The sequence below is a fragment of the Rhinoderma darwinii genome, chromosome 5 (assembly GCF_050947455.1).
Source record: "Rhinoderma darwinii isolate aRhiDar2 chromosome 5, aRhiDar2.hap1, whole genome shotgun sequence".
NCBI classification, from domain to species: Eukaryota; Metazoa; Chordata; class Amphibia; order Anura; family Rhinodermatidae; genus Rhinoderma; species Rhinoderma darwinii.
Genome location: NC_134691.1, coordinates 341,072,134 through 341,087,468, shown reverse-complemented (window position 1 = coordinate 341,087,468; position 15,335 = coordinate 341,072,134). Strand labels below are relative to the sequence as shown.

The 15,335-nt window shown below is 48.6% G+C and overlaps 1 protein-coding gene across 1 annotated transcript; it reads left to right on the top strand.

Moving 5' to 3' along the window:
* Positions 1-2,732: 2,732 nt before the first annotated feature.
* LOC142653086 (uncharacterized) lies at positions 2,733-14,239 on the top strand. Its single transcript, XM_075828794.1, has 3 exons — positions 2,733-2,829; positions 11,790-11,832; positions 12,259-14,239. Exon 3 carries the CDS (start codon positions 12,306-12,308, stop codon positions 13,395-13,397), a length of 1,092 nt encoding a protein of 363 aa, XP_075684909.1. The 5' UTR covers positions 2,733-2,829; positions 11,790-11,832; positions 12,259-12,305; the 3' UTR covers positions 13,398-14,239.
* The last annotated feature ends 1,096 nt before the right edge of the window (positions 14,240-15,335 follow it).

The window sequence follows — 15,335 nt, the reverse complement described above, 5'->3', positions numbered from 1 at the left end:
AGTGATATAACTGGTGACTGCTGGGTTATTATACTATTATAGAGATATAACGGGTGACTGCTGGGTTATTATACTATTATAGTGATATAACAGGTGACTGCTGTGTTATTATAGTATTATAGTGATATAACAGGTGACTGCTGGGTTATTATACTATTATAGTGATATAACAGGTGACTGCTGGGTTATTATACTATTATAGGGATATAACGAATGACTGCTGGGTTATTATACTATTATAGGGATATAACAGGTGACTGCTGGGTTATTATACTATTATAGGGATATAACAGGTGACTGCTGGGTTATTATAGTGATATAACAGGTGACTGCTGGGTTATTATACTATTATAGGGATATAACGAATGACTGCTGGGTTATTATACTATTATAGGGATATACCTGGTGACTGCTGTGTTATTATACTATTATAGTGATATAACAGGTGACTGCTGGGTTATTATACTATTATAGGGATATAACAGGTGACTGCTGTGTTATTATATTATTATAGGGATATAACAGGTGACTGCTGTGTTATTATAGTATTATAGTGATATAACTGGTGACTGCTGGGTTATTATACTATTATAGTGATATAACTGGTGACTGATGGGTTATTATACTATTATAGTGATATAACCGGTGACTGCTGTGTTATTATAGTGATATAACAGGTGACTGCTGGGTTATTATACTATTATAGTGATATAACAGTTGACTGCTGGGTTATTATACTATTATAGGGATATAACTGGTGACTGCTGGGTTATTATACTATTATAGGGATATAAGCAGTGACTGCTGTGTTATTATACTATTATAGTGATATAACTGGTGACTGCTGTGTTATTATACTATTATAGAGATATAGCAGGTGACTGCTGGGTTATTATAGTATTATAGTGATATAACAGGTGACTGCTGGGTTATTATACTATTATAGGGATATAACTGGTGACTGCTGGGTTATTATACTATTATAGAGATATAACGGGTGACTGCTGGGTTATTATACTATTATAGTGATATAACAGGTGACTGCTGTGTTATTATAGTATTATAGTGATATAACAGGTGACTGCTGGGTTATTATACTATTATAGTGATATAACAGGTGACTGCTGGGTTATTATACTATTATAGGGATATAACGAATGACTGCTGGGTTATTATACTATTATAGGGATATAACAGGTGATTGCTGTGTTATTATATTATTATAGGGATATAACAGGTGACTGCTGTGTTATTATACTATTATAGGGATATAACCGGTGACTGCTGGGTTATTATACTATTATAGGGATATAACAGGTGACTGCTGTGTTATTATACTATTATAGTGATATAACAGGTGACTGCTGGGTTATTATAGTGATATAACCGGTGACTGCTGGGTTATTATACTATTATAGTGATATAACTGGTGACTGCTGGGTTATTATACTATTATAGGGATATATCTGGTGACTGCTGTGTTATTATACTATTATAGTGATATAACCGATGACTGCTGGGTTATTATACTATTATAGGGATATAACCGGTGACTGCTGGGTTATTATACTATTATAGGGATATATCTGGTGACTGCTGTGTTATTATACTATTATAGTGATATAACCGGTGACTGCTGTGTTATTATAGTATTATAGTGATATAACCGGTGACTGCTGTGTTATTATACTATTATAGGGGTATATCTGGTGACTGCTGGGTTATTATACTATTATAGGGATATAACTGGTAACTGCTGGGTTATTATACTATTATAGGGATATAACTGGTGACTGCTGGGTTATTATACTATTATAGGGATATATCTGGTGACTGCTGGGTTATTATACTATTATAGGGATATAACTGGTAACTGCTGGGTTATTATACTATTATAGGGATATAACTGGTGACTGCTGGGTTATTATACTATTATAGGGATATATCTGGTGACTGCTGGGTTATTATACTATTATAGTGATATAACTGGTGACTGCTGTGTTATTATACTATTATAGGGATATAACTGGTGACTGCTGGGTTATTATACTATTATAGGGATATATCTGGTGGCTGCTGGGTTATTATACTATTATAGGGATATAACTGGTAACTGCTGGGTTATTATACTATTATAGGGATATAACTGGTGACTGCTGGGTTATTATACTATTATAGGGATATATCTGGTGACTGCTGGGTTATTATACTATTATAGTGATATAACTGGTGACTGCTGTGTTATTATACTATTATAGGGATATATCTGGTGACTGCTGTGTTATTATACTATTATAGGGATATAACTGGTGACTGCTGGGTTATTATACTATTATAGGGATATAACAGGTGACTGCTGTGTTATTATAGTATTATAGTGATATAACTGGTGACTGCTGGGTTATTATAGTATTATAGTGATATAACTGGTGACTGCTGGGTTATTATAGTATTATAGTGATATAACTGGTGACTGCTGGGTTATTATAGTGATATAATGGATGACTGGTGTGATAGTATTACATATACTGGGGGTTGTTGTCTTCTTACACGCTGTGTTCTTGTACTATCACGACATTATATAATTATCAGTGTTATTATTATTATGCGGTGACCGTGTCCTCGTTATTTCAGTCACTTTCCTCTGTGTGGGGCCGGGGCCGCCGCCTCAGTCTCCTCACACACAGAGCTGCGGGGGGCGGGGCATGGTGTGACGTCACGCCGCAGGTTACGTGCTGTGTCGTCACATCCGGGACCTTTCTCTCTGCTGCCGCTCTCTTTGGCGCTTCATCATCATCGCCCCTGTGTTCCGAGGACGCCGCTCGCCGGGTGGGTGACCGGGAGATGCCGCTTGTCGCACAGACTCTTGTTCCCCGGACTCTGGCGCCCGGTATCGGGGCGGTATATCACCCTGTACAGGGCGCTCCGAGCCCGGGCACTGCGTCCGCCTGAATAAAGAGCGGGGAGCAAGGCCCTGACAAGCGGTGGAGGGATCTAGTGAGGAGGCTGAGGTTTGGGGGCGGCGTAGACTTGGGGAACGGAGGGTTGTGACAAAGAGAGACCGCAGCTGGAGGCCGGGTATATGTGGAGGCTGCAGGGGGGGGGCATGAGGGAGGCGGGAACTGTGTGTGATAGATCCCTGCAGCCTCAGACCCCCATAATGATGCAGCCTCAGACCCCCCCCATAATAATGCAGCCTCAGACCCCCCCCCCATAATAATGCAGCCTCAGACCCCCATAATAATGCAGCCTCAGACCCCCATAATAATGCAGCCTCAGACCCCCATAATAATGCAGCCTCAGACCCCCCCCATAATAATGCAGCCTCAGACCCCCCATAATAATGCAGCCTCAGACCCCCCATAATAATGCAGCCTCAGACCCCCCATAATAATGCAGCCTCAGACCCCCCATAATAATGCAGCCTCATACCCCCATAATAATGCAGCCTCATACCCCCATAATAATGCAGCCTCATACCCCCATAATAATGCAGCCTCATACCCCCATAATAATGCAGCCTCATACCCCCATAATAATGCAGCCTCATACCCCCATAATAATGCAGCCTCATACCCCCATAATAATGCAGCCTCATACCCCCATAATAATGCAGCCTCAGACCCCCATAATAATGATGCAGCCTCAGGCCCCCATAATAATGATGCAGCCTCATACCCCCATAATAATGCAGCCTCATGCCCCCCCATAATAATGCAGCCTCAGGCCCCCATAATAATGATGCAGCCTCAGACCCCCCCCCCCCCATAATAATGATGCAGCCTCAGACCCCCCATAATAATGATGCAGCCTCAGACCCCCCATAATAATAATGCAGCCTCAGACCCCCATAATAATGATGCAGCCTCAGACCCCCATAATAATGATGCAGCCTCAGACCCCCATAATAATGATGCAGCCTCAGACCCCCATAATAATGATGCAGCCTCAGACCCCCATAATAATGATGCAGCCTCAGACCCCCATAATAATGATGCAGCCTCAGACCCCCATAATAATGATGCAGCCTCAGACCCCCATAATAATGATGCAGCCTCAGACCCCCATAATAATGATGCAGCCTCAGACCCCCATAATAATGATGCAGCCTCAGACCCCCCATAATAATGATGCAGCCTCAGACCCCCATAATAATGATGCAGCCTCAGACCCCCCATAATAATGATGCAGCCTCAGACCCCCATAATAATGATGCAGCCTCAGACCCCCATAATAATGATGCAGCCTCAGACCCCCATAATAATGATGCAGCCTCAGACCCCCATAATAATGATGCAGCCTCAGACCCCCATAATAATGATGCAGCCTCAGACCCCCATAATAATGATGCAGCCTCAGACCCCCATAATAATGATGCAGCCTCAGACCCCCATAATAATGATGCAGCCTCAGACCCCCATAATAATGATGCAGCCTCAGACCCCCATAATAATGATGCAGCCTCAGACCCCCATAATAATGATGCAGCCTCAGACCCCCATAATAATGATGCAGCCTCAGACCCCCATAATAATGATGCAGCCTCAGACCCCCATAATAATGATGCAGCCTCAGACCCCCCATAATAATGATGCAGCCTCAGACCCCCATAATAATGATGCAGCCTCAGACCCCCATAATAATGATGCAGCCTCAGACCCCCATAATAATGATGCAGCCTCAGACCCCCATAATAATGATGCAGCCTCAGACCCCCATAATAATGATGCAGCCTCAGACCCCCATAATAATGATGCAGCCTCAGACCCCCATAATAATGATGCAGCCTCAGACCCCCATAATAATGATGCAGCCTCAGACCCCCATAATAATGATGCAGCCTCAGACCCCCATAATAATGATGCAGCCTCAGACCCCCATAATAATGATGCAGCCTCAGACCCCCATAATAATGATGCAGCCTCAGACCCCCATAATAATGATGCAGCCTCAGACCCCCATAATAATGATGCAGCCTCAGACCCCCATAATAATGATGCAGCCTCAGACCCCCATAATAATGATGCAGCCTCAGACCCCCATAATAATGATGCAGCCTCAGACTCCCATAATAATGATGCAGCCTCAGACCCCCCATAATAATGATGCAGCCTCAGACCCCCCATAATAATGATGCAGCCTCAGACCCCCATAATAATGATGCAGCCTCAGACCCCCCCCATAATAATGATGCAGCCTCAGACCCCCATAATAATGATGCAGCCTCAGACCCCCATAATAATGATTCAGCCTCAGACCCCCATAATAATGATGCAGCCTCAGACCCCCATAATAATGATGCAGCCTCAGACCCCCATAATAATGATGCAGCCTCAGACCCCCATAATAATGATGCAGCCTCAGACCCCCATAATAATGATGCAGCCTCAGACCCCCATAATAATGATGCAGCCTCAGACCCCCATAATAATGATGCAGCCTCAGACCCCCGTAATCGGGCAGCCTCATACCCCCCGTAATCGGGCGGCCTCATACCCCCCGTAATCGGGCGGCCTCATACCCCCCGTAATCGGGCGGCCTCATACCCCCCGTAATCGGGCGGCCTCATACCCCCCGTAATCGGGCGGCCTCATACCCCCCGTAATCGGGCGGCCTCATACCCCCCGTAATCGGGCGGCCTCATACCCCCCGTAATCGGGCGGCCTCATACCCCCCGTAATCGGGCGGCCTCATACCCCCCGTAATCGGGCGGCCTCATACCCCCCGTAATCGGGCGGCCTCATACCCCCCGTAATCGGGCGGCCTCATACCCCCCGTAATCGGGCGGCCTCATACCCCCCGTAATCGGGCGGCCTCATACCCCCCGTAATCGGGCGGCCTCATACCCCCCGTAATCGGGCGGCCTCATACCCCCCGTAATCGGGCGGCCTCATACCCCCCGTAATCGGGCGGCCTCATACCCCCCGTAATCGGGCGGCCTCATACCCCCCGTAATCGGGCGGCCTCATACCCCCCGTAATCGGGCGGCCTCATACCCCCCGTAATCGGGCGGCCTCATACCCCCCGTAATCGGGCGGCCTCATACCCCCCGTAATCGGGCGGCCTCATACCCCCCGTAATCGGGCGGCCTCATACCCCCCGTAATCGGGCGGCCTCATACCCCCCGTAATCGGGCGGCCTCATACCCCCCGTAATCGGGCGGCCTCATACCCCCCGTAATCGGGCGGCCTCATACCCCCCGTAATCGGGCGGCCTCATACCCCCCGTAATCGGGCGGCCTCATACCCCCCGTAATCGGGCGGCCTCATACCCCCCGTAATCGGGCGGCCTCATACCCCCCGTAATCGGGCGGCCTCATACCCCCCGTAATCGGGCGGCCTCATACCCCCCGTAATCGGGCGGCCTCATACCCCCCGTAATCGGGCGGCCTCATACCCCCCGTAATCGGGCGGCCTCATACCCCCCGTAATCGGGCGGCCTCATACCCCCCGTAATCGGGCGGCCTCATACCCCCCGTAATCGGGCGGCCTCATACCCCCCGTAATCGGGCGGCCTCATACCCCCCGTAATCGGGCGGCCTCATACCCCCCGTAATCGGGCGGCCTCATACCCCCCGTAATCGGGCGGCCTCATACCCCCCGTAATCGGGCGGCCTCATACCCCCCGTAATCGGGCGGCCTCATACCCCCCGTAATCGGGCGGCCTCATACCCCCCGTAATCGGGCGGCCTCATACCCCCCGTAATCGGGCGGCCTCATACCCCCCGTAATCGGGCGGCCTCATACCCCCCGTAATCGGGCGGCCTCATACCCCCCGTAATCGGGCGGCCTCATACCCCCCGTAATCGGGCGGCCTCATACCCCCCGTAATCGGGCGGCCTCATACCCCCCGTAATCGGGCGGCCTCATACCCCCCGTAATCGGGCGGCCTCATACCCCCCGTAATCGGGCGGCCTCATACCCCCCGTAATCGGGCGGCCTCATACCCCCCGTAATCGGGCGGCCTCATACCCCCCGTAATCGGGCGGCCTCATACCCCCCGTAATCGGGCGGCCTCAGACCCCCCGTAATCGGGCGGCCTCAGACCCCCCGTAATCGGGCGGCCTCAGACCCCCCGTAATCGGGCGGCCTCAGACCCCCCGTAATCGGGCGGCCTCAGACCCCCCGTAATCGGGCGGCCTCAGACCCCCCGTAATCGGGCGGCCTCAGACCCCCCGTAATCGGGCGGCCTCAGACCCCCCGTAATCGGGCGGCCTCAGACCCCCCGTAATCGGGCGGCCTCAGACCCCCCGTAATCGGGCGGCCTCAGACCCCCCGTAATCGGGCGGCCTCAGACCCCCCGTAATCGGGCGGCCTCAGACCCCCCGTAATCGGGCGGCCTCAGACCCCCCGTAATCGGGCGGCCTCAGACCCCCCGTAATCGGGCGGCCTCAGACCCCCCGTAATCGGGCGGCCTCAGACCCCCCGTAATCATGCTGCCTCAGACCCCCATAATAATAATAATGATGCGGCCTCAGACCCCCATAATAATAATGATGCGGCCTCAGACCCCCATAATAATAATAATGATGCGGCCTCAGACCCCCATAATAATAATGATGCGGCCTCAGACCCCCATAATAATAATAATGATGCGGCCTCAGACCCCCATAATAATAATAATGATGCGGCCTCAGACCCCCATAATAATAATGATACGTCCTCAGACCCCCATAATAATGCTACATCCCCCTTCCTCCATATGTTGCGGAGGAATCAATCGTTACCTATTGATTCAGTCAAAACGACGGTGACAAATGGAAACCATCTGCACCGGATCCGTCACCATTGAAACCTCTGGTTTGCGTTGGTTTTCCAGGGTTCTGTTCATTGGTTCCCCTGACGGAGATGTGAACGAAGCCTAAGACCCCAGGTGACAATGTAGAAATGTTCAACTGCCCCCAAATATTCCTCCCCAGTATTACCCCCCCCCCCTCCCCAGGACCGGGCGATTATGACCTAAATCAAAAATCACGATTAATTGAACACGTAACCTCGATTACTATTATTGAACGATTATTTAGGCCACACCCCTTCTTGCATGCTACACCAATGAATTAATATTTATCCCCTGAGCTTCCTTTATACTAATGTATATAATAAACCCTGACACTGACCCCACAGTATATTGCCCCCATAGTGGTCCCCACACAGTATAATGCCCCCATAGTGGTCCCCACACAGTATAATGCCCCCATAGTGGTCCCCACACAGTATAATGCCCCCATAGTGGTCCCCACACAGTATAATGCCCCCACACAGTATAATGCCCCCATAGTGGTCCCCACACAGTATAATGCCCCCATACTGGCCCCCACACAGTATAATGCCCCCATAGTGGTCCCCACACAGTATAATGCCCCCATAGTGGTCCCCACACAGTATAATGCCCCCATACTGGCCCCCACACAGTATAATGCCCCCATAGTGGTCCCCACACAGTATAATGCCCCCACACAGTATAATGCCCCCATACTGGCCCCCACACAGTATAATGCCCCCATAGTAGGCCCCCACACAGTATAATGCCCCCATAGTGGCCCCCACACAGTATAATGCCCCCATAGTGGCCCCCACACAGTATAATGCCCCCGTAGTGGCCCCCACACACTATAATGCCCCCGTAGTGGTCCCCACACAGTATAATGCCCCCGTAGTGGTCCCCACACAGTATAATGCCCCCGTAGTGGTCCCCACACAGTATAATGCCCCCATAGTGGTCCCCACACAGTATAATGCCCCCATACTGGCCCCCACACAGTATAATGCCCCCATAGTGGTCCCCACACAGTATAATGCCCCCATAGTGGTCCCCACACAGTATAATGCCCCCATACTGGCCCCCACACAGTATAATGCCCCCATAGTGGTCCCCACACAGTATAATGCCCCCATACTGGCCCCCACACAGTATAATGCCCCCATAGTGGTCCCCACACAGTATAATGCCCCCATAGTGGTCCCCACACAGTATAATGCCCCCATACTGGCCCCCACACAGTATAATGCCCCCATAGTGGTCCCCACACAGTATAATGCCCCCACACAGTATAATGCCCCCATACTGGCCCCCACACAGTATAATGCCCCCATAGTAGGCCCCCACACAGTATAATGCCCCCATAGTGGCCCCCACACAGTATAATGCCCCCATAGTGGCCCCCACACAGTATAATGCCCCCGTAGTGGCCCCCACACACTATAATGCCCCCGTAGTGGTCCCCACACAGTATAATGCCCCCGTAGTGGTCCCCACACAGTATAATGCCCCCGTAGTGGTCCCCACACAGTATAATGCCCCCGTAGTGGTCCCCACACAGTATATTGCCCCCGTAGTGGTCCCCACACAGTATAATGCCCCCGTAGTGGTCCCCACACAGTATAATGCCCCCATAGTGGTCCCCACACAGTATAATGCCCCCATAGTGGTCCCCACACAGTATAATGCCCCCATAGTGGTCCCCACACAGTATAATGCCCCCATAGTGGTCCCCACACAGTATAATGCCCCCATAGTGGTCCCCACACAGTATAATGCCCCCATAGTGGTCCCCACACAGTATAATGCCCCCATAGTGGTCCCCACACAGTATAGTGGCCCCCACACAGTATAATGCCCCCATAGTGGTCCCCACACAGTATAATGCCCCCATAGTGGTCCCCACACAGTATAATGCCCCCATAGTGGTCCCCACACAGTATAATGCCCCCATAGTGGTCCCCACACAGTATAATGCCCCCATAGTGGTCCCCACACAGTATAATGCCCCCATAGTGGTCCCCACACAGTATAATGCCCCCATAGTGGTCCCCGCACACTATAATGCCCCCATAGTGGCCCCCGCACAGTATAATGCCCCCATAGTGGCCCCCGCACAGTATAATGCCCCCATAGTGGCCCCCGCACAGTATAATGCCCCCATAGTGGCCCCCGCACAGTATAATGCCCCCATAGTTCTCCCCGTTACTCCACACACACCCCCCCCGTTACTCCACCACACACCCCCCCGTTACTCCACACCCCCCCCCCCCCGTTACTCCACACCCCCCCCCCCCCCCCCTCCCCCGTTACTCCACACCCCCCCCCCTGTTACAACTATCACACCTCATCTTTCTGTTTGGAGGGCCAAACAGCGAGGAGTCAGTAAATATGTGGGTGTGAGAGCGGCATCCCAGGCCACGTGCACCCCTCGTCTAAGTAATACTCTGTGATCTTAAAAGCCGGGAGTCCAGACTGATATATTGCAACAAACGGTCAGCTGATGATGTATTTATCTCATAGAGCATTGTCTAGACTGGTTTAATTGTAACCACTTCTCACCTGGGAGCAGGACTATCTGTCCTCTCCTGTCCACCTGCCGGATAAAGAACTGCAGCACAACGTCATTCAGGAGACTTTGTTGGGAGTAACCTGCACAACAGTTGTATGGGAGGGGCCACAGGAAAGAATCTGTAGCATTAGAATAGCGCCGCGACCCTAAGTTCTCAGAATCGTTGGGTGTTCTGGGGGTTTGACTTCTATGATACGGAAGTGATGACAAACCGTACTGATAGTCACTGTGTACATACATTACTTATCCTGTACTGATCCTGAGTTACATCATGTATTATACTCCAGAGCTGCACTCACTATTCTGCTGGTGGAGTCACGGTGTACATACATTACATTACTTATCCTATACTGATCCTGAGTTACATCCTGTATTATACTCCAGAGCTACACTCACTATTCTGCTGGTGGAGTCACTGTGTACATATATTACATTACTGATCCTGAGTTACATCCTGTATTATACTCCAGAGCTGCGCTCACTATTCTGCTGGTAGAGTCACTGTGTACATACATTACATTACTTATCCTGTACTGATCCTGAGTTACATCCTGTATTATACTCCAGAGCTGCAATCACTATTCTGCTGGTGGAGTCACTGTGTACATACATTACATTACTTATCCTGTACTGATCCTGAGTTACATCCTGTATTATACTCCAGAGCTGCGCTCACTATTCTGCTGGTGGAGTTACTGTGTACATACATTACTTATCCTGTACTGATCCTGAGTTACATCCTGTATTATACTCCAGAGCTGCACTCACTATTCTGCTGGTAGAGTCACTGTGTACATACATTACATTACTTATCCTGTACTGATCCTGAGTAACATCCTATATAATACTCCAGAGCTGCACTCACTATTCTGCTGGTAGAGTCACTGTGTACATACATTACATTACTAATCCTGTACTGATCCTGAGTTATATCCTGTATTATACTCCAGAGCTGTATTCACTATTGTGCTGGTGCAGTCACTGTGTACATACATTACATTACTTATCCTGTACTGATCCTGAGTTACATCCTGTATTATACTCCAGAGCTGTACTTGCTATTCTGCTGGTGGAGTCACTGTGTACATTACATTACTTATCCTGTACTGATCCTGAGTTACATCCTGTATTATACTCCAGAGCTGCACTCACTATTCTGCGGGTGGAGTCACTGTGTACATACATTACATTACTTATCCTGTACTGATCCTGAGTTATATCCTGTATTATACTCCAGAGCTGCACTCACTATTCTGCTGGTGGAGTCACTGTGTACATACATTACATTACTTATCCTGTACTGATCCTGAGTTACATCCTGTATTATACTCCAGAGCTGCACTCATTATTCTGCTGGTGGAGTCACTGTGTACATACACATTACATGCTTTATATCTGCTGTACTATGTTTATGTATACAGTGGCCGTTGTCTAATATCCGTCTCCTTTCTTTGCTCAGGTGGCATTTAGATCGGTGCTGTGATCTCTATTGATTGTTACTGGTGAGTATATTCCTGACCACCCTTTTCTGTTCACCTGCAAATCCAATGGAGCACGTTTATTAAGAGTTTTCTAAAAAACCTGACTGATTCTTTTAAAATATCCTTTAACCCTTTCACTGCTTTAACAATTTTCACACTTGACATAAAACCTGAATGATGAAATAAAAAAAATCACCTTGTCCCTCCGCCACACCCGTATATTTACGCAAAGTAGACGCTTGGCAGATTCACGTCTTCATATAATCACAGTTGACAAATGGTATTAGTAGCAGGCGGTGATTAGATGTGTAACGTCTCACCTCACCCCTGTATTAGAAACCCCCTAAATATGACAATCACATCCTCTGATTTGTAAGAGAGGGGAAATGTGCGAGAGATTTCCAGAATAAACCACTGTTTTGTTTATTTTTTTTCTACTTTCGACAGACTATATAGAAGCAATAGTCAGGAAGCAAGTCTGAAATCCACCCAAAATGGATGATAGTCCTACCCATGTAGAAACCATTGACGTCTATATTGAGCCTGACCCGGAAGAGGAGGAGGAGGAGAAGAGAAGGCCGGTGAAAAAGTCACGTAAGGACGACGACTTTGTTCCTCTCGATGACGACCTGGATGAGGAAAGCCTTGAAGAGGACGATGAAGACAGCGATTACTCTCCTCCTACCCATGGAAGAAACCTGAGAAGACGCAGACAGTATTATTGCAATGAGTGCGAGAAGTGCTTCAAGCACAGTGCCTCCCTGGAAGCCCACCGCAAGATTCACAAAGCCGAGAAGAACAATGTGTGTGAAGTCTGCAACGCCCGTTTCGTCTCCAAGATCGACCTGATGGTGCATCGGAGGATGCACCAACCTAACAATCATATTGAAATTCCAGTGACTATTAGAATCCCGACTGAAAGCTCCAATTCGAGTGGCAGCAGCAGCCCCCTCCTCCCCCTGGATGAGAAACCTCATCAGTGCAACTACTGTGAGAAAAGGTTTCGAGACAAATCCATACTGGAAGCCCATCAAAGAATCCACACTGGAAAACTCGCCTATCCCTGTTCCTTGTGCGAAGAGAGTTTCTCCAAGCCAGCGCTGCTCGCAGCTCACAGCAACATCCATCGAGAAGGGAAACCCTACCATTGCGACCAGTGCGAAAAGAAATTCAACGACCATTCTCTCCTCGTCGCCCACAAGAGAACCCACACCGGGGAGAAGCCTCAGAAATGCAACCATTGCAACAAATGGTTCCCCAACCGCAGCAGCCTGGAAGCCCACGGGGAGTGCCACCTAAAGCCCAAGCCCTACAAGTGCCGGCACTGCGAGAAGAGCTTCAATGACAAGTCCCTGCTCATCACTCACGAGGGAGTGCACACAGACACTAAGCCCTTCAAGTGCACCCAATGTAGCGAGAGCTTCTTCTTGAAAACCCAATTGGTGGCCCACCAGAGCACTCATGCCCCCGACAAACCCTTCCCATGCAGCCAATGCGAGAGGAGCTTCAACAAAGAGGAAACATTGATGGCCCACATCCGGGTGCACAACATGCAGAATTCGGAGAGGCCAAAACCCTTTAATTAGTTGCTTTTACACGCAGTTTTTAATTTTCAATCGGAGCCCCGTAACTCTTCCAGCTGGCCTCCCGATGGTCATCATTGGCGGTATCTTCTTCACTACATGTCCGCCATGAACTACTGAAAGGGATGTCACACGCCATGAATATAATTATCCACACTTCGGGGGTCTCAGAGATTGCTGCATGCCAATTGGTGAACATAAAAATGCTGGACTTGCCCCTATTGTAGATAGTAGAACGCAAAGTACTATGGGGGGAGGGGGGTCACTTCTCTGGAAACAAGTCAAGCTGCAAGGATCTGGAACATGGAGGAAGGATGAAACTGGACTACTACCAAGGGCTGATGGTGGGGAGTGTTTAGGGTGACTACAGAATGGAGACGCCTCGGGGGTGGGATGAAGGAGCAGCATGAACTTGTGATAATGACCACAAGTCTTCAGAAACTTCTTCATCCTTGTTGCTCGTTGGCATCCATAGTCGTTACCGCCATCTTGTCCCTTTCTCCTACACTCTGCAGCAGAGTTTGATGCCTTTCACTCATCGGCGGCGCCGCCTCTACCGGAGTTTTACACTAGCAGCCGTTCGTTATATATTAACCAGCGGGTGGAAGACTTTGTTTTTGTTTTTTTTTTAAAGTTCAGGAAGTGTAAATAATGTTTCAGTTCACACGAGATAACAAGAATGTTCCGTCTCGCGTCCGTTCAGTTTTTAATAAAATCTCCACGTAATCAGTATTCGGAATACTGTATGTGAACGTTCTTCTAAACATTAAAGTGCATTTTCAGTCATCTGGATACAAATCAGGATTTATGTCAATAAAGTTGCTATAGTTGTTTTTTTTTACAAATCTTGTTTGTTTTTTCAACGTTTCCAAAGCAAACCGTAAAGGTCGACCCAACCTGCCAATTACGGGCAGACCGGCTGACCATTTAAAGTGCATCAAGGTCTCCGGACTCTTCTCAAACGACAGCTCTGGGGGGAAAAGAAGGATCTGTATCTTAACCCCTTCCCGACATCCGCCGTATATATACGGCGCTGTCGGGAGGTGCTTCCCGCAAAGCGCCGTATATATACGGCGCAGTGATGGTGCGGGCTCAGGAGCAGAGCCGGCACCATCACCGCGGGGTGACAGCTGTATTATACAGCTGGCACCCTCCTGTAACTGCCAGGACCGGAGCTATTCTCCGATCCGGCAGATTAACCCCTCAGATGCTGCGCTCAATAGAGCGCAGCATCTGATAGGTTTTCACCCGATCGGCAACCCAGTGATGCAATCGCTGGGTTGCTGTGGCAATCGGACGCCAGAAAATGGCGTCCGAGTCTGCCTTGTACGGGAGCCGATGAGGACCCGCCTGCGGCGTGTCCTCATAGGCTTGCTGTCAGTGAATAACTGACAGCGCTAATACACTGCACTACGTATGTAGTGCAGTGTATTAGAGTAGCGATCGGGGCATCAGGCCCTCATGTCCCCTAGTGGGACAAGTAAAAAAAGTTAATAAAAATGTGGTAAAACAATAAAAACACACATTTCAAATAAAAATAAAGCTAAACTGACTTTTTTCCCATAGTAAGTCATTTATTATGGGAAAAACCGTAAAAATCAAAAAAACTATACATAATTGGTATCGCCGCGTCCGTAACGACCCAAACTACAAAACTATTATGTAATTTATACTGCACGGTGAACGCGGTAAAAAAAAACCATGAAAAACAGCGCCAGAATCTTTGTTTTTAGGTCACGTCTCCTTCCAAAAAATGCTATAAAAAGTGATCAAAAAGTCACATTTACTCCAAAATAGTACTAATAAAAAATGACAATCCGTCCCGCAAAAAATAATCCCTGACACCGCTTTGTGCACGCAAAAATAATAAAGTTATGGGTCTTAGAATGTCGACACAGAAAACAAATGATTTTATAAAAAAAGTGATTTTATTGTGCAAAA

Excerpts from the sequence above, each read along its gene's own strand:
- LOC142653086 (XM_075828794.1), top strand. The coding sequence starts at position 12,306 with ATGGATGATAGTCCTACCCATGTAGAAACCATTGACGTCTATATTGAG.